The 21,112-nt window shown below is 45.0% G+C and overlaps 1 protein-coding gene across 1 annotated transcript in view; it reads right to left on the bottom strand.

Moving 5' to 3' along the window:
- Window positions 1-21,112, bottom strand: part of Slc16a14 (solute carrier family 16, member 14) — a gene marked incomplete in the record, with an annotated part of 32,622 nt that overhangs the window by 10,594 nt on the left and 916 nt on the right. Inside the window, 3 exon segments of the mRNA XM_005395421.2 lie at window positions 1,133-2,110; window positions 8,819-8,962; window positions 16,047-16,318. Coding sequence (XP_005395478.1) covers window positions 1,133-2,110; window positions 8,819-8,962; window positions 16,047-16,305 — 1,381 coding nt within the window.

Below are 21,112 nucleotides of genomic sequence, written 5' to 3'. Positions count from 1 at the left end.
TCTCTAGGCAAGGGTTGCAAGTAGCCCACAGAAGCTGGGAAAAGACAGGAAACAGATTCCAAGCCAGAGGCTCCAAAGGGCAGGCAGCTCTATCCAGGTTTCCTTTTAATCCTTTTGGCTATCTGACTACAAGAACAGTGAAACAATAAAACTGAATAGTTAAGCCATACTATGCACAGCATTCATCATAGCAGCAACAGGAAACTAATACAGGGCTAGGTCCAGCCAATAGATGCACTTTGTTACACCTACATGCAGTGTTCTGAAAATCTGGAAATACTACCAAAAAGTCAAGATTCCAAGCTTTTTTTGGGGGGGGGAAACCAGTAACAGTATAAGAACTGGCAAAAAATTCTCAACATTTCTTTTGTTCTTTTTTCTTTTCTTGTATTTTTTAAGACAGTCTCACTGTGTAGTTCAGGCTGGCCTTGAATTCACTATGTAACCCAGGCTGGTCTTGAACTTGTGGCAATCCTCCTGCCTCAGCCTCCCAAGTGCTGGGATTACAGACATGTGCCATCATACCCAGCTAGTATTTCATATTTATATTTATTTCTTTTTTTTTTTTTTATGGTGCTAGGGATTGAACCCAGAACAACTGGGTCCCCTACCACTCTGCCACAAAATTATATCCCCAGTGCAGTATTTCTTAGTTTTTAAAATTTGCATTTACTTACTTTGTGAAGGTTGAACTCAGGGCATTGCACATGGTAGGCAAGTGCCCTACTACTGAGCTACATCTGCAGCCCCCCACTCAGCCCCTCTCAGAGACAGGCAGAGATCACATTATTCTGATGGTGCAAGGGTCCCACAGCACCCCATCACCCCTATTTGCTTTATCTCCTCATGCTATCATGAGGGTAAGGATCAAAAGTTCATCTCTACGACCTTTGGAAGGATGACCTTTAACTTGCTAAAATTTATATGTAAGTACTGCACGCTAACCGACTGCACCACTGGAGCTTCTGCTAAAATTTATAAATAAGAAGTGAAGGGGCAAGAATGAGAAAAAAGGAGACCCAGACCATGAGAACTTCCTTCTCATTTGAACTTGACCTTCACCACATGAAAGGGACTCCCCCCCGTTACTTACCTGCATGGGCTCTGAGAGCTGAGCATCTTGGAATCTTACCTGCAAAGGGCGGGCCCAGCAAGGCAGAGACACCGTTAGCACAGATGATGATGCCGTAGGCATTGGCCAGGTGTTCGATGCCAACCAGGTCCTCCGTCACCACGGGCATCAGGGAGAAATACCCACTGGAGAACCCGATCAGCGCACAGATGACCGCCAGCCCGGCATATGTGTGCATTAAGGGCAGGATAAAAATGCTGAGAACCAAGGTAAAGTTGGCCATGAGGAAGACGTTCCACACGCTGATGCAGGGCAGGTCAGCCAGGAAGCCCAGGCTCACTTTCCCAAAGATATGAAGTATTGCTATAATTGAAGTCAGCGGGAAAACGTCATTTTGCTCCGCTAAGTTATACAAATTGACTATTTCTGGGAGGTGGATGAAAGGGATGACAAAGCTGCTGTAGGCAAACAAAGCCCAGAAAACAAAGGCTACAAACATCCGATTAGTAAAGAGTGAGGCTGTCCCAAAATAGCCTGAGTACCATTCCCGGAAGCCCTTCCGGACCCGCAGGGTGACCTGGCTCATGGTCTTCACAACTCGAAGGGCGTACATGTTCTTCCTGGGCTGGGCCTGACCTTGGCACTCTTGGGCTTGAAGGTCACAGAGGTTCCCTTCCCTCCCCAGTGCGCTGTCCTTCTCTTCTGTACTGCCCAGCTGTCCATCTGACTTTACAGACTCTGTGGAAGGAGCCGGGATTACTTGGGGATCTTTCCCTCCTGGATGACCTCCGTCTTTCCCGAGAGAGAGCGGCCTCATGAGCGCCCCGCACACACACAGGTTCAAGGACACAGCGCCCTGGATGAACATGGCATTGCGCCAGCCATACTCCACGCACAGGTATTTGAGCAACACGGTCATTAGGAACGTCCCAAACCCCGTCCCTGTGGTGCTGAGCCCCTGGGCCAGGGCTCGTCTCTTCTGGAAATACCTTCCCACCATGACCACTGCGGGCAGGTAGGCCATGCCACTGCCAAGGCCTGCAGGGGGGGGGGTGAGAAGAAATGCACACAGTACAACATCAGTGAGCACGCCATGAACACAGCTGTTTCAAGAACCCTCCCTGTGACCAAACACCTGAGAAAATCAACTTATAAGGTGGAAAGGTTAATTTTGGCTCAGGGTTTCCAAGTTTTTGAGTCCACGGTTGGCTCGCTTTGTTGCTTTTGGGCAATGGCAAACGACGGGAAGAATGTGTAGTGGAGTAAACTTGCTTGACTCATGGCATCCTGGAAGCGAACAAAAAGAGGGAGAGACCATGCCTGCAAAGACCTAACTGCCTTTTCCTAGGCCCTACCTCTTAAAAGTACCACCACCTCCCAATGGCACCACAGGACGGGACCAAGACTTCAATACATGAGCTGGTGGAGGACATTCAAGACCCAAATAGTAAGACCTGCATTCCCTTCTACTGATGTCCAAGCCATGCTTTTCCTAACAAAAGAATAATGGTGATTGTGGAAAGAAGCTCTGAGGAGAAGCACCGGGGAGGCCTCCACCAAAGGCTGTTCTAGCCCGTCGTTTCCCTCAGGCTTTGTGGCAGAGGTGCCTCCGCCCAGGAGAACAGAAGCTGGGGGCAGACAGGATGGTCTGCAGTGTTAGCCCTGCCAGGCCCAGGACACTCAGCCTCAGGGTCGAAAAAGGAATGAACGGCTGCCCCAAAGGCTGTGCTGTGCTGGCCTTGCTGGTTGCCCTTTGGACCCAGGAAAGTGTTTATGTCCAAGGGAGCAAGGAACAACTCCAGATAGTCTGCAGAAACCCAAGAATGGGCTGATGTGTTCACAAGTCAAGGCAGAAGAAAACACACAGGGGTATACATGGCTACTGGATGTTAAGATTGCAGCATAACACTATTTGCATCATTGATCTTTAAACATATCTTTAGCAAACAGGAACAGTTCTTTACATTTGCAAAAATGAGACGCTTGTGGCGAAGGTGGATTGTGTCGGGGGGCACAAGGGCTGCAGGACCCTTCTGTACTCCACTCAGTGGTGCCGAGAATCTATAACTGGTCTAAAAATGAAGTCTATTAATGATACAAAGTGAAGTAAAATGTTCAGTGGTGGGCATACCAAATATCCAACTTTAGAATGAAACCCTCCTGCTGAGTTACCACCCCTACTCCCAGTTGTACCCTGTTCTACCCTTTTTCTTGTTATGGTTCAGATCTGAAATGGTGCCCAACACCTCCCGTGTTTGGAAGGTGACTGGAATAAGGGGTACTATAGCTGATTTGCTGTTAGGGGGTCAGGACTTTTTGGAAGAGGAGGGTTTTGGGGGACCTGCAATAGTCAATTTTGATGTGTCAACTCGAAGGGATTAAGAAATGCCACCTGGATCAGTGTTGCACAACTCTGGGTGTTTCTGATGATGACTGACATACAGGCCAGCAAATTGAGGAGGGAAGACCCACCCCGGATATAGATGGCTCCAACCAATAGGCTTGTAGCCTGGATAGAATCAAAAGGGAAAGAAGAAGGAAGTCTTTGGAGGACCTCTGGATGTAACCATTGCCTTTGGATGATCATCTCTAGTTCTTTCAGGCTTCTAGGGCAGACTTTTCAGCCTTCCATTGAAGACTTTTGGTTTTCCAGCATGGACTTTACCAGACTCTGCAGTGAACTCCAGGTCCTCAGTCTTCAGCTCGATCCTGTGGCTCTCCAGCACACAGAGAACCATTTGCATTCTTCCACCCCAGAGTCCACAGGGGGCCGTGTAAGCCTCCTCAGTAAATCCTTTATATCACATATATTTAGCATTATACTAAATCTGTTCCTCTAATGAATCTTAACTGCTGCAGGGTCTGACCAGAAAGGATGGATTTCCCTTCCCTTGACTATTTCTGCTTCCTGGCTGCCATGCCATGAGCAGCCCTCCTCTGCCGTGCCATCCTGCCTTGGAGCCAGCAGACTGTGGACTGAAATCTCTACCAACCATGAGCCAAAATAAACCTTCTGCCCTTAAGCTGGGTATTGTGTCTCAGCAAAAAGTGCCTAAGACATCTCCTGTGGTACTTAGTCATATGATTTACTTACTTATGTGTATTGACTATGTGTATATTATGGTCTTTCCCCATTGCCCTTTTGCTAGACTGTAAGCCCCACGAGGGCAGGGATCTTCTGTTTTGTTTACTGATGTCTCTCCCAAGTGCCTAGAACAGTGCCTTCTGCATAATACATGAATGGAAGAAAGTTCATAGCAAGATAAAATGGTCATACTATGAGATAATAGCAACTATTTTCAAATAAGAATAGTTTTACATTTCCAAAGTTAAGGTACACAGGCTGGGGATATAGCTCAGCAGCACAAGCCCTGCCACGCAAGTACAAGGTCCCAAGTTTGATTCCTGGTACCAAAAAAAAAAAAAACCCAAAAACAAAACCAAAGTCAAGGTACAAAAATGTTGGTTGCAAAATGTGTTACATGTGAGGCATAGTGGTGCACGCTTGTAATCCTAGCACTCTGGGATGCTGAGCAGGGAAGATCACAAGTTCCAGCCCGGACTGGACAACTTAAGAGAATAGCAGGTCCCTGCCTCAAAAAATAAAAAGGGACTGGGAATGTAGCTCAGTGTGAAGACCCTCGGTTCAATGCCCAGCACTAAAAGAAAAGGGGGTGGGGTGGGGTGGTTTGCACATCTGGCTAATCTATAAAACAAATTACAGTCATGCATCAATTAATAATGGGGATATCTTCTTAGAAATGTGTCACTAGGTGATGTCATTATACAAGCATCATAGAATGTATTCACAAAAACTAAGATGGCTATGTTGTCACCAGGTGGCACGATCTTTGGGGACCACTGTCGTACCTGTGAGACATTATTGATCGAAATGTCGTTATTTTGTGCATGACTGTATTTGTCAAAGAACCAAGAGATTCTTTGATAGTAAATATTGTGGCACAGTATCATCAAACTTATGGTAGTGTTCGGGGCTGCGTAGTAGAAAGAACCCAGATGGCTTCGGGTTTACATTCTAGATCTGCTCCTTATAAGCAACCATGTGATCTTGATCAAGTCAATTAAACACTGTGGGGCTGAGCTTTCTCATCAGGGAACACAGACAATACCGCCTGCTACACTGACTGTTATGAATTAGGTCTAGACTGTCCCCCAGTGCTTCATGGGTGTGGAAAGTGACCAGACCGTGGCGACGCTATCCTGATCAGTGGACTAACCCACTGATGCTTTTCGAGCTGACTTGCTGTTAGGTGGTGGGGCCTGGCTAGAGCTTGGTCACAGGGAGCGTGACCCGGAAGGGTGTGTGACCCGGAAGGGTGCATCTCCCTTCCCAGCTCTCCCTTTGCTCCCTGCTTCCTGACCACCATGATGTGAGCAGCTCTCCTCTGCTGCGACCCTCCGCCATGCCGTTCTGCCTTGGAGCTGGCCAGCTCAACTGTGAGCCAAAACAAACCTCCCCTCCTTCAAGCTGTGGATGTCAGATACCCTGTGCCAGCAATGAGAAAGTGACTAAGGCAGTATAGATCCATAATTGATATGTATTCCACATATAAATGTAATATATCTGTGTTGTAGCAAGGTGTCAATTAACGCTAATATCTTACCTCTTACAACAGGCTATTAGCTAAGGCAATCATTTAAATCAAATTCAAAGTAAGCTTTTAAGAAAGTAGAATGATTTAATGAATCCTCATGTACCTGTCTCCCAGCTTCAATAATTATCAATTCATGACCAATTTTTACCCACCCCCTCCATATAATTTTGAAGCAAATCTTGAATATATTACTTCATATGTGAATATTTTAGTAGAAATCTCTAAATGTAAGACCTATTCAAACATTAGTCATTTCATCATCTCATCTGAATAAAAACAATTCCTGATATTAAATATCCAAAAGGTGTCCAAATTTCTAAATGTCTCATAAATGACTCTATTTTTAAAAATCTTTTTTTTTTTTTTAAATCGGGGTCCACAATGACACCCACACATTGCTGTTTGTTGATAACTACTTTAAGTCTCTCTTGGTCTCTTGTTTGTCTTGCAGTTCGTTGAGGAAACTGGCTCATTTGTCTTGTGGAATTTGTCATACTCTGCATTTTGCCGATGGCACTAAAGAAGTCTGACTTTTAAAAATATTTGATTTGTCACTGACAGTAACTAGCATACTGAATGTATGGGTTTTTAAAGAGCAATGGCATAAAATGACTAATAGAAACAGAACAGAGGGCCATGAGCATAAGATCAGTGTTATTCTAACCCACTGGAAGTAATAAAAGCTTACACGTGTGACGGGGGAGTCTTGTCCAATGCTAGCAGGCTCCACTTCTCTTTTATGCCGGCTATCTGCACCCTGCACCGCCTTCACTCCCTTCCAGATGTGACTTCAGGAGGTCTTGGGGCTGTGCGGCTCAGTAAAGCCCCGGGAACGTCCAGCCCTGGGCGGAGCCCCAGCCCACTTCTTCCCCCCGCCAGGATTAGAGGAAGGGCGTAGACCCTGGCAAGCCGGGTGGGAGGAGGAACTTGGATGGGGACAGAGAACCTCTGGTCCTGGTCCATGTGGATGGGGAGAAGACGGCTTCAGGGGCCAAGCTGAAGAGAACAGAGCTGGCAAAGCTGAAGGCACTCGCCCACACGCCCTGGCTAACGCAGCTGCTCGGAGACTTTCTGCTTAACAGGACGACACTCCTACGCAATTTTAACTGCTTAAGTGATAAAACCAGACAACAAACAAACACATCTGCCTCTAATGCTTTTTGCAATGAAGGATACCAACAAGTTTCTTTCAAACATAAATTGTATAGCAGCGAGTACACACACACACACACACACACACACACACACACCCTTTAGAAGATCTCTGCACTAAACGCTTTTTTCTGTTAAGCAAGGACTAGACTGCCAGTGATCTTCAATATGTCTCACTAATGACAGCCCCCAGCATTTTGCACCTAAGTAGTTTGGCTGAATTTTCCATAGGTAGATAAACAGATGATAGATAGATAGATAGATGATAGATAGACAGATGGAATGTGGGTAAACTTATTTTTAGAGACTTCCTTTCAGTTTCTCCCATATAAAAAATGGCAGCAGGGTTGGGGGCGTATCTCAGCGGTTCAGCGATTGCCTTGCCTGCATGAGACCCTGGGCTGGTGGCAATAAAGTGTCTCAAGAAACACTTCCTTTTCATCAGTCTCCAATAGGGTTTTCTTCCTCCTCCCTCGGCACCAGAAGTATGGTTGGGTAGGTAAGTGAATGAATAAATGAATGACTATGGAGATAACATTATTTGAGGATTAATAATCAAGGAACACTAACAAATAAAATTCCATATGACACAGTCTGACCATAGACATCTCTAAATAACAAGACTAAATCTCAGGTCCCAGTTTCAAGGACCAAGTCAGAGATAATTAACCTAACACCACCACATCAAGCCATGGGATGCTGTGGATCTCTCTGAAATCTAACGCAGCTCCTTCATCCCCGTAAAGGGAGTGTGTATTTCCTCAACTATTACACTAAAGTCTCAGGGCCAGCTAGTTGTATTCATTGGATGTTATGGGGAGAAGTTTCTAAAACATCAAAGGTTAACATCTTAACTTGTTCTGTAAGTGTTCTGTTACCAGGTTCTTCAGATCAATAACCTTTACACTATGTAGGATACAGAAATACATTAGAGAAACAACATGGCAATTCATATGGCCACTAGGTTTTTGTGCCCACCTCATGCTATCATAAGATATATATTTAAGCTTATAAAAGCACAAAATGTTTATATTACTCTTTATTATCACATTATATATTAGCTAACATTTACTGTGCACTTCATTATGTGCTAAGTGTTTTATTCCCGGCACTCATGACCTTAATCCTCCCCACTCTGCAGATAAAGAAACTGAAGTGTAAGTAGGTTAAGTAGTTTGTTAAGGTCACAGAAATAATAAATGATTTAAATAAAAAAGAAAAGAAAAAATACAAAGAAGGCCAAAATTCCTCACTCTGACTTTTAACCCTCATTCTATGTGACATTTATTCAAACTGCTTCTCTATCCTCAAAACCAGCCAGGCTGGGTCAGGTTCTCAGAAACACAACTGGACCAGGAAATGCATATTTATCTGTGTGAATCCCACCGCCTGTTGATAATGGAAATTATGGCTGGGAATACACTGTGCAGAGTGGACATACAAATCGAACTGCCCAGCAGTCAATTTTAATCAACTTAATCTATCAATTTTAGTCTATCCCCTGGGGAATGACCCTAACTGTACACTAGATTTGCTTCTTGGAATGTCTACATGCACATGGTACTATTTCTCTGAATTGGAAGACAGCTGAAAGAGTAAATGATTATTCTGTGATCTGTGTTTGATTTTACAATTATTAAATGAGAGAATGTTGCTAATTTCCTTAACATTTGTCTGTGTGTTCCCCTAAATGTGTATGATTACCCTCCTTTACTTGTTCCTTGTAGGAGAAAGGTCTACCAGCTAGAACCAGGCACTGAACATTGAATCTGATTCAAGCACAGTCGTCATGTCGCTTTCCCACACTTACGCTCCATTTAACGTCTTATATTTAGAAAGTATTTCCTGGAGTGTAGGGTGGGAGGGATGGAGGACACAGAACAAAATGTTTTAATGGGTTTCTCTTTTTTCCCCACAATTAAATTCATTGCTAAAATGGCCAATAAAACACTGAAATCAAATTTAAAACCACGCTTACCGGCTGCCACTCCGAAAGTAATAAAGAGACAGTGCACGTTGGCAGCATAAGCACTCAGCACCCAGCCCAGGGCGTTCAGCAGCCCCCCCACGATGGTGGTCCAGCGGCACCCGCAGGTGTTAATGAACAAGCCGATGAAAGGTCCTGCCACGGAACATCAGAGAAGGAATTGATTAGTGGTGCTTTATTTTCTTGCTTCCTTTTGCAGTTGTTGTTCTTTGAGACTGGGTCTTACCAGCAGTTCAGGCTGCCCTTGAACTCTCTATGTAGTACAGGCTGGCCTCAAACTCATGGCAGTCCTCCCACCTCAATATTTTCATGTTTTCTTAGTGAATCATGCACGAAAGCGAAGAATATAGCCATTGAATAAGGCAAAAGCAAAACACTGTGTTATGTACACAAACCTTTCAGCAATGAGGTTCTGGATTTTCAAGGAAAGCAGACGTGAAATGAAGAGGCAAATAACACAGGTTCACTCCTTTGTCTACAACAGAGGTCCTTAACTAGTGGTCTAGGAGCAGAATGCCTTTGGCAGTCTTGAACAAGGTTTGGAAAAGGCTTGTAATCAGTTGTCAATATTTAAAAGTTAAGAGAATTAAAAATAAATCCAGCAGCAGTTCTGACCACCTTCCCAAATGGGCAGAACCAGCGGTGTGGTTTATCAGTTGACTCTTTAGCTGTCACTCCCCTCCCAGATCTCCAGCCTGGGGTCTCTTTCCCTTGGTCCCTGTGGTCTCCCAGCTGGCTGTCTGGCCTCATTTACAGTATTTGTTTGGTCTCTTTACACATTCATAGTTTTCATTCTTTTTCTCTCTTTTGTTTTTGTTTTCTTTGCCAGGGATCCAACCCAGGGCCTCACACATGCTAGGAAAGTGCTCTACCACTGAGCTACACCCAGCCCCTAACTTTGAGTTTTTGACTCTGGTTCTTAAGGGAGCTTGTTCTGAGAACGCCTATGCTTCAAGCAGGGAACCTCTTGCTTTTTTCTCAGGACCCTAAATGCAGCCGAGGACTTAGTCGCACAGACCTCCCCCGGTTCCTCCTGCACCCTTCAGGTTCTGCATTTGTGACTCTGTGGATCTCAGGAGTGCACTTCACAGGGCAAAATGTGACAAAACACACAGCAGCACATTTGTTTTCTTTGAGACAGGGTCTCACTGTGTAGCCCAGGCTGGCCTCAAACTCACAGTGATCCGGAAAGAGTTTGGAAGGGAAAAGCTAGAGCATCTAAGTAAAAAAGCAATCAGAATCTTCATCATAAAAAACTGTGCTGCTAGTACTTGGGAGGCTGAGGCAGGGAAACAGCTTTGAGTTCAAGGCCAGCCTGAACTACATAGCGAGACCCTGTCTCAAAACCAAAAAAGTGTCCAATCCAAAATGTTAATAAGGTAAATGCTTATTAGTTTAATTAGCCTTGTTGCATTACAGAAAATAATTCAGTAGATAAAACATTAAAAAGGGGCTTACTATATTAATTAATTCTACCTATAGTGCATGCTACATATTATAAAACTATGCACATTACTGCATATGAATAATATATAGCATAAGCCTGGTGGTATAAACAATTAAGGAAATTGTTGGGAATAATGGAAATTCAGATGCCACAGGTTGAAGCTACAGTATTTCTTTGATTTCTTTACACATATTTTTATTTTCCTAAAGCCACAGTCACTTGACCACACCAAATTTGGATGAGTGGGTAAAAAAGAAAAGTATATGACTCATCGGTTTGCTGTCCATAGCTCTTTTTAGATATGAAGGGTCAGTAGGTCACAGTTCAGTAGCCCAGTGTTTTCCAAATTACACAAAAGGCCCAGAAGGAAGTTTTCCTGAGATACTGTGTATTTATGAAACGCTGCACCAACAAGGCATTTCAGGGGGGTAAAAATAAAGAAGAAATTCCCAAGTCAGCACAAATATTCATGTCTGGATGAATTTTATAAACTAGCCAGAAAGCACTGAGGTTGTTTTTGTTTGTTTGTTCTGTTTTTTGTGTTGAGATAGGGCTTCACTATGTAGTTCAGGCTGGCTTTGAACTCACTACAGAGCCCAGGCAGGCCTTGAAATTGCAGTGATCCTCTTGCCTCAGCCTTCTGAGTGCTGAGATTATAGGCATGCACCACCACACCCAGCAGTACTGAGTTCTTCAATGATAAGAACAGGAATTTGATAATATGCAGTGGACAACAGTCTGGCTTTCTAGTTAACCAACTTTTGCAGGTTGGAGCTTCTGTCACTTACAAGTCACACACGGGCAAAATCAGCACAGAAATGCTGTGAATTCTCCACAGTTAAGAAAGAGATCTTTAAAAAAAAAAAGGAATTCAAACCCAAGCTTACCCATTTCAGTCCCATTTCCTAAACATTGTTCCTTGGTGGCCAGCAGGTATCTGCAACATCCAGTTGCCATTTCAGCAAAATAAAAAGAACTCCCCCCACACTTTGAGGACAGGGGAGAAAAACTGAGATATATCCCTTTGATTATGACTTGGACCAATGTACAATAATTCAGTGGTGTTGTGGTTTATAACTAGATGTCCCTCCAAAGCCTCATGTGCTTACAGGTAGGGTGCTGGGGAGGCAATTGGATCATGGGGCATGATACTCCAGTGGATTAGTGCCCTGATGAGTTCATAGCTGGATGTGATGTTGGGAGCTGAAGCATGGTTGGAGGAGTGGGCCACTGGGGTCATGACCTGGAAGGGTCTATCTCCCTCTTCCCCCCTTGATCCCTCTCTCTGTTCTGTGCAGCCATGCCATGAGCTATTTCTCCTCTGCCATGCCCCTCTGCCATGCTGCCCTGCCTCAGAACCCACCAGCTATGGACTGAAACAGTGTCACCCCATTTCGCCTATCCCAGTATCGGATAGTCCAGTAAGGCCATAAAGTTCCAGTGACAATGACAGTCTGAGGTAAGCCTGGCTGGCACTTGGGGTGAAAGAAGGTCATTCTCTGAACCCTGAGTCCTGTAGGATAAAGATTTAGCATCTCTAAATCCACGGCTCCCTGTGTTGGCTTCACACTGCATCACTCTGAAGCTTAATAAAAACCTCCTGATGCCTGGACCCCATCCCAAGGGATTCTGGTCTAATAGTCCAAGCGCAGCTTGAATATCAGGATCTTTAAAAGCTCCATAGGTGGCTCTGAAGTGCAGCCAGGATTAATGGCTACAGCTCTAAGTCCACTTAGGAAGCCAATCATCTTCTGTAGCCCATGGATTCCCTACCAAAAATTATTCAAGGTGCTGTCATCACAAAAGTTGCCTAGACAAGAATGAGGGGAGTATGTTTTGGTAAAAGCTGGGGCCTCCAGCAGGACACTTGAAATCCGTGCTGGTAAAGAATGAAATAACGCCCATTTATCAGATTTACCACACACAAACTGCTGACCAAGGAATAGATGGCTTCCAACTACTGCAATAGGATTCATGGATTTTTTTGAAAATTTAAAATGGGTAACCTAAATATGCTTACAATGATTAGAAGATGCAAACAATATGTATTTATTCACCGCAAGTCTATTTTCAGCTCTTATTTGATGTAGGGCACGCATTTCTGGAGTTCAGTGGACCAGGTTTGAAGTCTGTTCTACACTTCCTGGCTGTTCAACCTTCAGTAACTTAGTATCTCTGAGTGTTGCAAGTTCTTTCTTCCTAGGAAAGAGATGATGGCCTGGCCTTCAGCATCATAGGATCATTGAAATCACGTATGTAATGTGCCTCAACCTGTGCAGCCAGCGGGGTCCTGAAAGGGAGTGACAAGAGAGTAAGAAAAAACTAGACATATATTAAAAGGAAAGCTGGGACCAGGTGGGACCTGACCTCTCTGATGGAGAGACAGCAACAGCCCAGCATGGTTTTCCTTTCCTTTTCCTTTTCCTTTTCCTTTTCCTTTTCCTTTCCTTTCCTTTCCTTTATTTCCTTCCTTCCTTCCTTCCTTCCTTCCTTCCTTCCTTCCTTCCTTTCTTCCTTCCTTCATTCCTTCCTTCCTTCCTTCCTTCCTTCCTTCCCTTTCTTTCTTTCTTCTCCCTCTCTCTCTCTCCTTGTCTCTCTCTTTCTTTTTGATACCAGGAACTGAACCCAGAACTTTGCACTTGCCAGGCAGGCACTGTGCCACTAAGCTATCTCCCTGGCCCTGCACCTTTATTTATGCACAATAAAAAGGTGGTAAGGGGCTGGGGATTTAGCTCAGCGGCAAAAGCGCTTCCCTGGCAAGCGCAAGGTCGTGAGTTCGGTTCCTGGTACCGGAGAAAAAACCAAAAAAAAAAAAAAAAAACAAAAAAAGGTGGTAAGTGTGAGATGGGGCAGAAAGTGCAAGGTCTCAGTGTTTTGCTAAGAACACTGAAAGAAACAGTCTCAGAGCGATCTGTGCTATAGTTGACATGGAAGAACACCAAGACTGGACACTCGCTGGACTGGCCTTGCTCCGGCCCAGACAACTTGTTCACATGGTTCACTTCTGGTGCTCCGTGTTCTCGGGCTGGCCTTGCTCTAGCCCCAGATGTATGGCAGATCTCCAGCTCAGCCATTCCAGTGGAATTAACGATGACAGTTGCATTTCACCATTGCTGTTCATCAGAGGTTCTGATTTTAAGAATTTAGGTTCTGATTTTAATCATGCTCAAAGCCATGTCCAATAATTTTGGCACTGCTTTCCATGCTTATTTCATGGTTTCCATACTTATAACATGAATCATGAAATAAGATAACCCTATTGGACAGCTTGGGAAACATTGGAACATTTTGTATCCTAGCCTTTTTTTGAAGGCTTTTTGGTAGCTGTTGCAGGTGCATACTTCCTAGATTGAATCTATGTTTTGATCTATACTTCAAAAAAAACCTAAGAATTCTGAATTACAGCATATTTTATACTGGAAGCAAGTTCAATCTTCTTCTGGTTTTGTGAATAAATATGCACTCCTCTATGTGACCTTAAAAGGTAAGAACACTGAATTTTAAGTGTTCTAGAAGCACAATTTCCCTTTTTTGACCTATTGAAAGGTGGAACGACACCCAACAGAAAACCTGAACATTCTCTACACTAAAGTAAAGCTGCCTGCATTTTTCATATGGCAAACAAACAGGGTTGGGTTTCTTTCTTTTTTTTTTTTTTTTTCAGTACTGGGAATTTAACCCAGGGTCTTCACACAGACCCACATCCCCCATCCTTTAACATTTTTTTCTTAAGTTTTGAGATAAGGTCTAGCTAAATCACTAAATGGTTCAGGCTGGCTTGGATTTTCAATCCTCTTGCCTCAGCCTCCCTTACCCTCTTGCACCACCATTCCCAGTTCAGTCCTGGTCTTACCAAGAGCAATGTGGAGTTGAAAGAGTTAGTCAATAATGTTACAGACAAAGGTGGTTTACCCATAACCCTCTCACACACACAATGGTGCCTTTATTTAATTTTAACACTAGATCAGTAACAGTTCCTTCTGATACACACACACCCCACACACATCTTGAGAAATAACACAATGTTCTTCTTTTCTACCATTAGCACTAAAACACTGCATTACTGCTGTTTGTATTATCAAAATAACACCAAATGAAGGTCTGCCAAGACCAACACATCTCTGACTCAGATTTAGGCAGTTAATTTCTAATGCAGAAATAACTGAATAGCTACAGATTCCCATCAAACACACATATGCTATCACACACATACTCATAAAACCAGAAGATTAGATTTATATTTGCAGTATAAAATATATCATCAATATTTTAAATTAAAAAATAGATGCAAAGCATCAATTTACCTTCAGGTGAAACAGAATGTTAGAGTGTAGTGGTAAAGACCTCAGAGGATTAAGAGACTTAAATAGAATTAAACAAGATCATTCAAGGAAAAGCACCTGGTGTACAGAAGAGATGCTTATTAATATTAGTTGAGAGTGAAAGTTGTCTGGTTCCCAAATTGAAACACATTATATTATAGTAAGTTCCTGGTTTAGTATCTCCAACTACAGAAGAACTGGTTTTGTAGATGGCTCTGTAGTTACGTTCAACTAGTAAATACAAAAATGTATTACTAGTCTTTCCTGTTATATCAGCAAACTTTCTCAGAACAATTTAATAGATTTATCTAGTAACAGACGATCAATAAAGTTTCAAATTAAAAATATTAAAACTCCAAAACAAGTTTGTTACTTGATTATCACTGAGATACAACCCCAGCCCTTTACCTTTTAAAAGATATTCTTAAATGTTAAGTAAGCAGAGACTTGAAATGATATAGTGAATGTAACAGTTAACAAAACAGAGTATGAGACAGGAAAGAGTTTTTTAAATGATCGGGTTTTTGTGGTTTGTTGTTGTGTTTTGAGACAGGGTCTCACTATGTAGCTCTGGCTGACCTTGAACCCATTCAAGGCCTCCAACTCATGAGGATCCTCCTGCTTCAGCCTCCTGAATGCTGTGATTACAGGCGTCTGCCACCATGCCCAGGTTTAAATGATCTTTTTTTTGAGACTGGGTCTCACTATAGTTCAGGCTGGCCTTGAACTCACTATGTAACTCAGATTGGCCTTGCACTCTCAGCCATCATCCTGCCTCAGCCTCCCAAGTGCTGGGATTTTAGGTATACACCATTATGCCCAGCTTAAATGATGAATTTTTGACGCAAACAATGCTTAAAACATTCAAATAGTCATATCATACAAAAGGACAAATATAGGATTTCACTTCCACAAAGTACTTAGAATAATCAAATTCAGAGAAACAAAAAATATAGGGGTGGTAGCCAGTGGCTGGGGCAGGCAGGAATGGGGAGGTGGTGTTTCACGAGAACAGAGCTTCACTTCGGGGGGATGAAAGAGTTCTGGAGATGATGGTGGTGCCGGCCGAACAAAAATACACATGTACTTAATAGCCCTGAGCTGTGTACCTAAAGATGGTTAAAGTGGTACCCTTTGTGTTCTCTATATGTAACCATAATCATTATTACTTGTTATTTTTTAAAGGAGGAAGGGTTTATTTAGCTCACAGTTTGTAGAGGTTTCAGTCCATAATCGGCTGGCTCCAAGGCAGAGTGGCACACGGCAGAGGGGCCACAGTTCATGGTGGCAGAAGTCCACAAAAGCAACAGAGGAGGACTGAACCATAATTTCAAAAACTAGAAACGTCACTGACATTAAGATCTAATGTTTCACCAATACCAGGCATTGCTCAGGCCGGGAACTGTCATTGGCAGCCCTTGGGTTTCCCATGGGTCATGCACAAACGTACCCACGATCAAGGTGATGCCCATGCTCAGGGAGCTCACCCAGGCGGTGAGCCCACGGCTCTGGTGGAATTCCTCCAGCCACTCCACGTTGAGCACGCCCAGGGCCATCTGGGAGCCCATGATGAGGATGTGCACGAAGAAGGAGGAGAGGACCATCATCCAAGCCCACCCGCCATCAATGTCTGGGTGGGGCTTGAGGGTCTTCTTATCCTTGGGGTCATCTTCAAAATCGTACCCGATGTCCTCATGACTCGTGTACATTTTCCAAGGTTTTCTGAAATACATAGAGAAAGTCATTTCACTGAGCAGCAAAACAAAAGCATATCTTCATCTTTTTTGGACTGCTCCACCACTAGAATCACATTAGGCCTTCAGATTAATCGTTGTTGTAGGCAGATCTGGGACCATTTCTTACCTTTTTCACAGGATCCAGAGCCAAGAGCTCCCACGAAGCCTGCTTCATCTGGCCTTTGCGCTGAGCTACATCCTCAGCCCTTAAAATTTTTTTTATTTTTAAATTTTGAGAGAGGGTCTAAGTCACTAGGTTACTCAGGCTGGACTTGAACCTGTAACTCTCCTACCTCAGCCTCCCAGAGTGCTGGGATTACACGTCTGCCCCACCACACTTAGCTCTGTTTTGTTTTTACAGCCATTTGTCTATAAATATCATAATCTTGGAAACAGAATAATAAACTCAGAGGAATGAAGTGATTTTTTGAAGAAGAGAAAGAGGAAGGGAGCTTGGGCTGAGCTTGTGCTTGTGATTCTCCTGCCTCAGTCTCCAACAGTGCTGGGGTTGATTACGAGGGTGTGCCATCACATCGGGCTTCACGTTTGCCTTTGGAAACGTCCCCTTGTTTCCACTTCCTGCATAAACACACGTGTTCCCACTGCGACGCTGTGCTATTCCAAAACATTCATGTTCTTTGGGGACTCTCTGATTTTTTAACAATGTAGACTGACCAGAGAGAAGCAGACCGGGGCAAGCCGCAGCCCCTGCAGCCTGCGTCGGTACATGCCTGAGCTGAGAAGTCTTATCATTAACCTGTCTAAAGGCTACGAGGCCTGTAAGCCCTGTCCCGCTTCTCGTCTGACAGGCTGGCTGCTCCCCATGCTAGCTTGGGTTCTGCCTAAGGGCGGACCCGATGTTGCGAAGGAAATAGGTGCTGGGAACCGGGATGCCGGGGAGGAGCGATGGAGTGACCCGCTCTGGGCTCATCTGGATGCTTCCTGTCTTTCCCGCTTGGTTCTCGGTAGGACTTTCATCTTTTCGATCATTCAGTCTCCTCAACAGCTGTGCAGTCCACAACCACGGCTGCCTGTGCGTGTTGCTCCGGGCCCAGGTCCTCTTTCCACCGCTTATCTACCTTATCCCACCCCTTCAGTCCGTCCTGAGGATCAAATCCAAGTCCCCCCTCTCTCCCTTGCTTCAGACCCTGGGCTGCTCTTGTGCTCTGGCTGCTGCCATCAGGTCAGCGCTGTCCCCGCCTGACCTCTGCACCTCGGCACAAGCACCTGCGCCTCCCCACACACTGCGCATGTGCGGTCGCTCCAGCAGTTGTGCTGACCACTCCTTCCCTCTCTGGGGAACAGGCTCATCCCTCAAAGCTCAGCTAAATCCTTAGAATGAAATTTTGAAACAATGAAAAAAAATTAAAACTCTGAAAACATTTCTAACATCCGAACATCAAAGCACTGCACCCATTAAATCAGCCAATCGCAGCCACGCTACCCCAGGGAGTCTAGCATCAAAAATACGGTTGCCCTGGGGCTGGGCTATCGCCAGCTTAGCAACAGAGCGCTGGCCTTGCACACCGGCCCAGGGCTCCATCACAAGAAAACTGTGGAGGCTCTTTGAAGCCCAGAAAGGCCAGGCTGAAGAGTGAGCTCTCGAAGGGGCTAGAAGACAGGCAGGTGCGATAATCCCTTTGTTCCTGCTGTTGTCCAAAACGTGGTATCTGTGGGACAAACCACTGCCGTGAAGCACAGAAAAACGCTAATGGTTCAGCAGGGCATTGCCCCTTCCTTTTTATTTTTTTGGTAAAAAAAAATTCTAAGTAAATATCTAAGTAAATAAAAGTTTCTATCTTTTAAATATCCAGATCAGCCTCTAGCCTATAGATGAATTAGTGGTTAATTGTAAAAGATGGAAAAAGGTAGAAAACCCAAGAGCCACTTGTCTGGGGTAATCTTCCAGCGTGCCTTGGGCTCAAAGCTTTTGCAGGCATATGTGTACACGTATGTGCATGTGTGCGTATGTGTGTATGTGTGCGCGTCCCCAACATCCATGCATCTTTCCTCCTACACAGGAGCCTGCTAGGGCCCCGAGGGAGGGGCAGCCCTTGCTCTCCAAGCCCACAGCCCGGGGAAGAGCCGCACACCGTCAGAGGACTGGCTGGCGAGCAGGCTCAGAAGGGATAGCTGCTGGTGCATCAGCTCAGTCCCTGCTTGTAACACGCAGACTCCAGCAGAACAAGAAAGAGAATCAGGCAGCTTGACATGGGTGTGAATGTCCGATGTGGGTAATAATGTCATTTTACAGTCGATCAGACAAAGCTCAGCTGTATTTAATATGCTAAACCAACAAAACTTGGCATTACCCTAAAGTTTGTTTACAACTAAAAAAAGCCTTTTTTTATAGTGATAGAGTTTTTCAATCTACAGAAAAGCACTTGAAATATGAAGCACTTTTCTAAAGCAACGTCAAGAACTTTATATTCTCAGTGAATTATTTATTTTATGGGTTGAGCTGCAGTTGCTGTTGGACTGTTGTCAGCATTTCCAGCTTATCTGTGTATAAATAAATGGCATTGTAGAACACTTGGTGGACACGATTTATTCAAGAGGCACAGCCCTGTATGCAGAAGTCAGTGCTCAAGAAGGGAGGGGTGAGACAGAAAGAAATTCCTTCAGATCCTCAGGAGGCAGTTTCGGCACTTTAGGGAAAGGGCAACATTCGCATTTCACACATAAATCTGTCTCAGAATAATTACTACTTGACTAGTCACAGTTAACTTAGTGTCCAACTAGATTAACTAAAGACAACAGAAAAATAAGTGCTCACTGCCTGCTATGGTTTGAAAAACCCCCTCCAAAATGCATGCTGGAATTTAACTGTCATTGTAACAGTATTAACAAGCAGAATGTTTAAGAGATGATGGGGCCACATGGGGTTTGCTTTCGGGAACGGGTATAGTCATTCTCACTGGGGCCGGTTAGTCACCTCTGGAGTGGGTTTCTCATAAAAAGGATGCATTTGGCCCGGACCTTCTCTCTCTGTGCTGGACATGCTGTGCTTGGCCTTGCTCTGTGCTATGATGTGGGAAGGAGGCCTTCTCCAGAGGCAGCCTGGACCTCGTGTTTCCCAGCTTCCAGAACCGTGAGCCACGCGTACTTCTACTGCTCATGATTTACCCAGGTTGTGTATTCCGCTACAGCAGCAGACAACTAAGACATCGCCCTACCCGCAACTTGCCCTTTAGCATTTCTGTACGTATATAATGAGGAGACACAAAATCATCATTTTAAATATGACAACTCTACTCCTGGAGGGTATCTGGACTGCTCCAGCACCGAGCACATCTTTCTCCCAGCTGGTGCATGTGACCCATTAGGGTAAATGGAGGCAATGGGTGTGAGTGCAGGGCTTCTGCTAAGGATGTACTGTTGGAAACCCAGATGCGGCAGTTGGGCCTTGCCCTGGGAGAGGTGGAGGAAGGGAATGGGAAGACCATAGGACCGAATGATCAACCTTCCATTCTCTCCAAAGGTGAGTGTGTAAACCAGGACAAAGAAATCATAAATGGCGGGGTGGAATGGGGCACACAGTAACACTGGTAGGATATGAAATGTGCCACCCATGTATTTATGTAGTAATAGGCAAAAATGAAAATGAAAGCTCTTTCTGGAGGGCATCAGATTAAAACACAATTAAATTTTCTATAGCTCTGTCATGGGAGGAAGTTTTACCAGTTAATCCATCTTTTTGATTTTGAATTTTGATCTTTTTCCCCCCACTACTGGGGATTAAAGCAGGGCTTCTTGTGCTAGGTAAGTGCTCTCTTCCTGAGCTATACTTCCAGCCCTTTTTAATTTTAATGTTGAGACGAGATCTAGTTAAGTTGCCCAGGCTAGCCTTGAACTTGTGATCCTTCTGCCTCAGCCTACAGGTGTGTACACTGGGTTAAATCAATTATTATAATTTATTACTATTATTATTGATTTGGCAATTGTCGTTATGTCACACATGGTGAGTTCATTATTATGGGAAGCAAGTTAACCAATTAAAACTAAAAGGACAATGTTACGGAAAGGTGGACTCGGCGCGCTGGTAGCAGATCCTCCATCGGACACAGGGAAGCGGTGGGATCACCTACAGCTTGAGTCTCTGTGGCTACTTCTGTCCTCCAAACCACGTGTCTACAGGAATTCTGGAGCGCACCAGAGACCAACAGGCCGAAGAGCTGGAGCGGAGAAGGCGGGGGAGCTGCGCTACGCTAGTGCAGACACCACAGGACAAGCCGGCAACCTGGCTTCGCACTGAATGGAGGAACGGAGCACACAAATGTCTCCTATAAGTCAGGACTGTGCTGGGTGGCTTCTCCGCGCCGTTCTGGTCCCACTGGCATCAGCGTCCCCATTTCTCAGATGAGGACACCGAGCCAACTGTTAGAGGTCAGACTACCAGGTGGTGGAAGCCAAGTCTGACCCCAAGCGTGCGGGGTTCCACCCCCACCCCCACACACTGGGCCAAAGGGCCTCTCTCCAAACCCCGATGGCAACCCTCCGTGACGCTTCGGAGCCAGCTTTTCTGCAGAAAGAGAACCGCCTGGTTGGTAAGCAGGGCTGAGCTCCGCGCACGTCGTCCCGGCCTGGGCCCCGGGTGGCCCCGAGATGGGGGCTCCCGGTCCCGCGCCCCTGTTAGTCTGTTCCTTGCGCCCTGGAGAAGCCTGGATTCGCGCCGCCAAGGGAGGCTCAGCATCGAGGGGGGCGGCCTCGGGCGCGCAGGACCCGGTTCCGCAGCGCTCGTCCCCGCCCTGGCACCGCGCGTCCCGGGGGCGCGCTCGGA

Source organism: Chinchilla lanigera, unplaced genomic scaffold, assembly GCF_000276665.1.
Source record: "Chinchilla lanigera isolate Chin_1 unplaced genomic scaffold, ChiLan1.0 scaffold00052, whole genome shotgun sequence".
In the NCBI taxonomy this organism is placed as follows: domain Eukaryota; kingdom Metazoa; phylum Chordata; class Mammalia; order Rodentia; family Chinchillidae; genus Chinchilla; species Chinchilla lanigera.
Note: the sequence above shows the minus strand (reverse complement) of the source record. Positions and strands in the feature narration are given on the sequence as shown.